Source organism: Gossypium raimondii, chromosome 7, assembly GCF_025698545.1.
Source record: "Gossypium raimondii isolate GPD5lz chromosome 7, ASM2569854v1, whole genome shotgun sequence".
Classification (NCBI taxonomy): Eukaryota; Viridiplantae; Streptophyta; class Magnoliopsida; order Malvales; family Malvaceae; genus Gossypium; species Gossypium raimondii.
Genome location: NC_068571.1, coordinates 15493978 through 15501113, shown reverse-complemented (window position 1 = coordinate 15501113; position 7136 = coordinate 15493978). Strand labels below are relative to the sequence as shown.

The window sequence follows — 7136 nt, the reverse complement described above, 5'->3', positions numbered from 1 at the left end:
TTTAAAATATGAAAAATTAAATAAATAAAACAAATTTGGTAAGACGAACAAAATCAATATCCTCATGTCTTTTTTACATTTCATCATATTATTTTAGTACTGCCAAATTTTTTGTATTTTTGTATTTTTTTGTATTCTCTCGTAATTTTAGAATACTAAAACATATAAGAAATACCAAAAAAATTATGAGGTGAATACCAAAAAACATGGGGAGTTGTAAAAGACTACTAAATATTGGTTGTCTTATAAATTTTGATTTATTTATTTATTTATTTTAATTCTAAATTTTATTTGTAGATATAACAAATTTTATTAATATGCAAAAATATTTATTTTATATCAAAATTGATTTTTCTAGTCAAAATTTATTTTCAAATCATATTAGAAATCCTGATCGCATAAAAAATTATGAGAAAATATTAAAATTATTAATAATTACTAATAATTATGGGTGCATCCAAAATTATGAAAAAATAACAAAAATTATGAAAAGATTTTACCTATTTATCAGATAAACTATTTACAATTACCGGGGAGGTTATGGAAGCTTACTATAATCAACTACTTAATTACCAAATGTGTAATTTACATGTGCGGTTCCGTGTGCAAGGCGTATATATTTCTCATTGCAAAATATTTTCCTTTTTGACAAAATTTATGAAATATGATTATAACCAGAGAATGCCTATATTTCTACCAGAGTAATTTAGATCGGTGGGGAATGTGAAGTCATCAACCAAAATAACATAATTTTTGCAATTGAATGTTCTAGCTAGGGTTTCCAAATTTCTTGAAACGGTTTATCGTCTGAAAAATAGGAAAAAAAGCAACCTTTCTCGAAGGATTTCTTTTTTCTTTAAGATAAACTATGTCTTCTGATGACAGCAATAATATCAGTCCAATTTCAAGAGATGCAGATGCGGTTGCATGCTCCCCCTCTTCCACCGCCGTCACCTACAGCGACAACCCCTCTCCGTCCTCACTCCCAACTGTTGCTCCAGACCCTCTGTCTTGGCCCCCTGATGGCAAGCTCTGCCTTGAGTGGATCCAGCATCTCATGTCCGTGTTCGAGTGGAGTTCGAGAAATCTGGCCCCCTCGGCTTTCCCCTCCGTGTTTCCAGTTCCCGTTTTTGATGCCCTCGTTCTTACTGCTTCCAAGATCCTCCACAAGGAACCCAATTGCCTCCAAATCAACATCCCCGACTCCGATTCAACGGTCGTAGTGGTTGGCGATCTTCATGGCCAATTGCATGATCTTCTATTCCTGCTCCAAGATGCTGGCTTTCCTGCCCAAAATCGGATATTTGTCTTCAATGGGGATTATGTTGACAGGGGAGCTTGGGGTCTTGAGACTTTCTTGCTCTTGCTAGCCTGGAAGGTACTTCCAATTTTCAACTACTCTTTACAAAGAATACTCTTTTATTCCATTTGTTCTTAGTAATTTACGAATACCTTCTTTCATACTCTGTTTGTAAATGACTTTGACCCTACAACTAGAAGGAGCTTCTTAACACTCTCGATTATCGATCTGACAATCATTTATAGAGTAGCATTTGTCATTAGCATGCCATTTTCATTTTGTTTTTTATTTCGATCCATGCTGTAGAAGCCTACTTGTAATCATGCTTGCCTCTTGTGGTTAATCTAGAGACTCATTTCATGTTCCAGAAAGTAAGCTGATAATCTTTTTCCTTGAAATACATTGGATTTTGATATTCACACTGATTTATTGGTAAAACTAGATACTATATGCTATTTTGATAACTAACTAACGTGTGACAAGATACCATATTCTTCTAGGTTTTCATGCCGCATAGAGTGTTTCTCCTTCGTGGAAACCATGAATCCAAATACTGCACCTCTACTTATGGGTTTGAGAAGGAAGTTCTGGCAAAGTATGGGGATAAAGGTAAGCATGTGTATCGAAAATGTTTGGGATGCTTTGAAGGACTACCTTTGGCCTCTATAATTGCTGAGCGTGTATATACTGCTCACGGGGGGCTTTTCCGCAGCATTTCTGTCACTCCTTCTAGAAGGTCAAAAGGGAAGAAGAATCGTAGGATAAATCTCATCCCTGAAGCCAACGCCTTATGCCTTGGTTCCTTGGAGGAATTATCTAAAGCTCGAAGATCAGTCCTCGATCCTCCTTGGGAAGGATTGAATTTGATTCCTGGTGATGTGCTATGGTCAGATCCATCAATGAAACCCGGTCTTTCCCCAAATAAGGAGAGAGGCATTGGCCTGTTATGGGGCCCTGACTGCACGGAGGAATTCTTAAAAAAGTTCAAACTAAAGGTATTATTGTGATTATGTTTTTCATTTAAAGCATTTGTGGTTAAATTTTTAACAAATGAATTGGTCATTTTGTAATTAAATTCTATTGCCGTCACTCTCCATCATCGTTAGTAGAGGCATTTAAGCAGTTTGGTATTCGGTTAATTTTTTACGAGATGGTTTATTTCTCTTAGTGTGAACATGCTATTTATGTTTCTATAAGTTCTATGTTTAATAAGAGAAGGGGATGTTCTGTAACATACTGTTATTCCAGTATGTGAATTTGGGATTGTTGGGTATGTGAATTTGGGATTGATGTTTCATCTCATTAAAAAAGGGAGACGGAAACCTTAGGACTGGTTAGAGAGGGACCCAAATCTCCTTTTAGGGTTTTGGTAAAATGTGACTTGCCTTTGTTTTATTAGTCGTTCCTTTAAATAGAGATTACAACAATTAAAGAAATTAAATGAAGTCCTACCAAACACAACTTCTATTTTAAGAGTCCTAAAACAACTTTATTCTAAGATTCTTTCTAACAAGTCCTAGAAATCCTACCTAACAACTACTAAGCATCCAGAAAATATTCCCCTCCTGGAAAAGAGATTGTCCTCAAGCTCAGAGTTAGGATAAACTTGGCGAAACGTAGATTCCTCAAGAGAGATTGGAACTGGTTTGGTGCTCATACATCCATTGATCATCCTTTTCCTTTTAGTTGAATTAAAGATCATTTTATTAGATAGAATGACTGCTACCACACCATTATTCCTTTCCATTACTAACAGTTGAAACTGATAGGGGTTGTGCACCTCCACAAATTTATTCTTATCTACGAGTACCATTGAATAAATCTTTCAAACTTCTTACCAACATTCACAATTTACAAAATTACCTCACCAAGTTTAAACCCATGAAACCAAGATAGGGAAGCGAAATCAGTAGAGGCTGCCATGGTATGCTTTTGTTTAGTTAGGGGTCTACCTTGATATCTATCCTAGAGCTACAAACTTGTTTACTAGCAATCATGTTATCCATTCTTTCAAGCATTTGATCGGATGCTTGAGTTTTGTTCTCAGCAAAAATTTCATCCACTTGCTGCTTGCATATTTATTCTATCTCTCTTCACATATACTTGAGCTTTGTGCATATTGCCACTTTGCCTACCACAATTTTGCCATTGCTAAGAATTGTTGGCTTTGATATGAAATTGTTACATTCGTGAATTTGGGATTGATAGGGAGACTAAAACCTTAGGACTCGTTACAGACCTAAATCTCTTTTTAGGGTTTTGGTAAAATTCGACCCTATTAATCATCCCTTTAAATAGAGATTACAATAATTAACGAAAGTAAATAAAGTCCTACCAAACACAACTTCTATTTTAAGAGTCCGAAAACAATTTATTCTGAAGAGTCCTACAAACAACTTCTCTTAATAGTCCTACCTAACAACTACCAAGCATCCACAACAGAGATGTTCTTAGGTGCTTTCTATCCTTTAATTTATGCATTCAATCTGCAATTTAATGAGGACACTGCTTGAACCATCAATTGTTGTCTATCAACAAAGATTTGATAAAACAGTTGTTGGTTTTCTAATGGAAGGCTGTGAAATGGAGTTATACTAGTGACTGCTGAAAGTTAAAACTATTTATCTCAGTAAGATGCAGGGTTGGAAAAAGAATATGGAGAAAAATGCAGTTCAGGTTGGACAAGTGAATTCTTTTTGGGGTCTAAACCCGTGTGATTCATGGTAAGCTATGTATAAATTAGGTTTTGACCCTATATTAGGATGTAGAAAGAGTAGAGTTGGCAGTGGTTCTGGTATGAACTGAACAATTTTGAAGGAACATCTTATACAAATTTTTTGCCTAGATTTGAGTCTAAATCTGGGACTGAATGCATTATCTAAATGGTAATTAGTCTACATCTGGTATGATTTGAACATGCATATCTATTATAGTGTGTGTTAGGGAAATGACTTGTTGTAGGGTTTGCCTGTCAAAACTTGCACTGTGGTTGCAACTTGCAATTGTGGAGACTATAAGTAAGATAGTAACTTGACGCTGTAAAATTGAGCTTTTACACTTTAATTTCTTCTCAGACTTTGCCATTCTTTGTGTTCAATATAATTGATATTATTTTTATTGTTTGAGTGAAATTAAGTCATATGTTACATAATTGCATATTAGTCATCACAGCCATTAATTTTATCAGCTAGCTCTTGTTTTGTGTTGCAAAATATTGACAGTGTGGTTGTTGTTTGGTGCAATTGCCTCAGCTAATTATCAGGTCGCATGAAGGCCCAGATGCAAGAGAAAAAAGGCCTGGTCTTGGAGGAATGGATGAAGGATACACAATAGATCATGATGTGGAATCGGGGAAACTGATAACTGTATTTAGTGCTCCAGACTACCCACAATTTCAGGTATCTTCATGATCTTCAATGCTTTATTTGTTGTCCCTCAAGATTTAAATGCCTGGTTTCTGCTTTGATCTCGAAAACAAATGACAAATTATGTACATGTTTTGGCTTAAGTTTCATCCATAACATCCTTTTGAATATTTTCTATGGATCTATACCTAGACTTTATATTACTGTTACTTTTTTGTGGTTATATGTGGATGTCTTTTGATATCATTGAAGTGTTTTAGGAGGTTTGAATGCCTATTAATGTATCTTTTGGCTTCCATATTGGAATTAAAAAGCTGTTCTGTTTCTTGGGCATGGTTAGATTGAAGTTATGTGGTCTTGTTGAAATGCATCAAAACTCAGAAGGGTATACATATCTTAAATTTACATATACTTGATGTACCAAGGTTGATTTGTGTTTTCTATGCATGCAAGTGAGGTATCTGTTTATGAATATCTTGCTCAAGTAAATTACTAAAGTAGAATGAGCTAATGTTTTTGGACTTCTTCCTTTTCCATTTGTTAGTTTGTATTGTTGGTATAATGGATGTATTATTAGTACCCCGTCCCCAACCCCACCCCCACCCCCCAAAAAAAAAAAAAAGGACCTACCTAATACAAAGTAATCAGTACTAAAAAGAACATTTTTCTGCAATTGTGTGCTTTAAGGAGATATGTTGTCTAGATCATCAAGAGCAGGACCTACTTCATTCTTCCAATTCACTCAAGTATTTGCTCCTGGTTTTTCTTAAATATCAGTACATCCATTATAGCTATCTTATCTCAACTACACTCATCTTTTGCTGGTGGTGGCTCTTAGTAGTCTGACATTAAGTCCCAGCACTTATTGTTTAGGGTCAGTGTTGTCATTCTGGAATTTTACTTAATCATGTTACCATGAAGTAGTGGATACGAAATACTAATCCTATCTTGTATTCCAACCCATCCATATAGCACGTCCATTGTAGCTATCAAGGGTGTGGGGTTTAACATCACTCATGGATGAAGCAAACAGTAATAACTGTATGTGACGGTACTGATACCTGTTAAAGATCCGCGTCTAGCATATAAGTATATCTATCTATTTTTATGTTGCTGTCATATATGAAGGAAAATTTTGGATAAAATTCTAGTGGGAACCAGAACAATATATTTGCTGTGGGGGCATATTCTCCATATCTTGTATCTGTTGGTATTTTGACTGGTAAAGCAGATTTCAGCATTTCCTTAGAACAGCCACAGCACTTTATTTTTTATTTAACTAAAAAGATTTTTCTATGATGCAGGCAACAGAAGAGAGATACAATAACAAAGGAGCATATGTTGTACTAAAGCCCCCTCGTTTTGATAATCCTGAATTTCATAGTTTTGAAGCAATTACCCCAAGACCCAAGGTATCAAACTGGCTTGTAGATTTTTGGCTGTTGCTGTAAACATCATAAAGATAAATGCCACATGTGCAGGTGAATCCATACTATGACTTTGAGGAGGTGATTGATTCTGATGAAGACTTGGATTTAGCTTCAATGGTGACTACTGACTTGTAATGGCCAGGCTCTATTTGCTTTTCATGATCACTATTCATTAGTTTTGAAAGTTGTACATGGTATTAATGAATTTTCATTAATATAATTATTTGGTAACAAAGAGCATGTTCCTTTCACTTTGAAGCTGTTTGTTATGCTGTAAAAGAAACCTACCCTTGTGTTAAATTAATATGATTTATTTATAGTTAAATGTTAAGAGTAAATGGGCGGACAGACAGACAGGACGTGATGGTAGTTGTAGACTAGTGGCAGTTGTATCTTTTTTTTTTTTGTTGTTGTTGTTGTAGAGTTGATATAGCTTTGATGGGACGTCAAACATTGAGTTTTTGCCCTTTTTAAGTAAGTTGATATACTAAATTTTTGTTTGTGCAATTAATCTATGGTTTTCAAATCAGGTTTATGCATACTACACGGCACATGCATACTTGAGCCTTTTAGATGCATAACTTGCAAATAAGAGATTTTTTGACCATTTTGCTTTTAGCGCGTCCAAAACATTTACCTTTACTACAACTATAAAATCTCACTTTTATTTATTTTAAAATCCGTATATCTTTTATTCAATCTTATTGTTGCCTGTTTTTGTCCTAAGTAAGAGAACTTTAATAGAAAACAGACGGTTATCTAAGATAAATTTTATGGAAGAAATTGATCGTCTATATAAGGATAAAATTTACAATTATGCCATGCATATTGACTCTAAAAACAAAAATAACATTTCATCAATTAGTAATAGATAATTACTTCTATATATTTTTATAAGTTATATAGGATTGAAGTTTTGCATTCAAGTTCTCCTTCAAGTTACTTCTCAAAGTTTTAAGTCCTTTCTCTCTTTTGTAAATCTTTCCTTTACTACAAATTTCATTTTGTAACCTTAACCTTCATCCGTCCTCTCTGTAAATG

General features: G+C 34.6%; 1 protein-coding gene across 2 annotated transcripts; it reads left to right on the top strand.

Moving 5' to 3' along the window:
- Window positions 1–646: 646 nt before the first annotated feature.
- On the top strand, window positions 647–6420 carry LOC105800768 (serine/threonine-protein phosphatase 7). 2 transcript variants are annotated; one of them, XM_012632081.2, is made up of 5 exons: window positions 650–1378; window positions 1801–2295; window positions 4552–4698; window positions 5970–6077; window positions 6147–6420. In XM_012632081.2, the coding sequence occupies exons 1-5, from the start codon at window positions 869–871 to the stop codon at window positions 6228–6230; spliced, it is 1344 nt and encodes a 447-aa protein (XP_012487535.1). In that variant the 5' UTR covers window positions 650–868; the 3' UTR covers window positions 6231–6420. The 2 variants fall into 2 exon arrangements, 1 of the variants encoding a protein (XP_012487535.1); XR_008197898.1 differs by lacking the exons at window positions 5970–6077; window positions 6147–6420 and adding an exon at window positions 3931–4023 and having other exon boundaries at window positions 647–1378.
- Window positions 6421–7136: the final 716 nt, after the last annotated feature.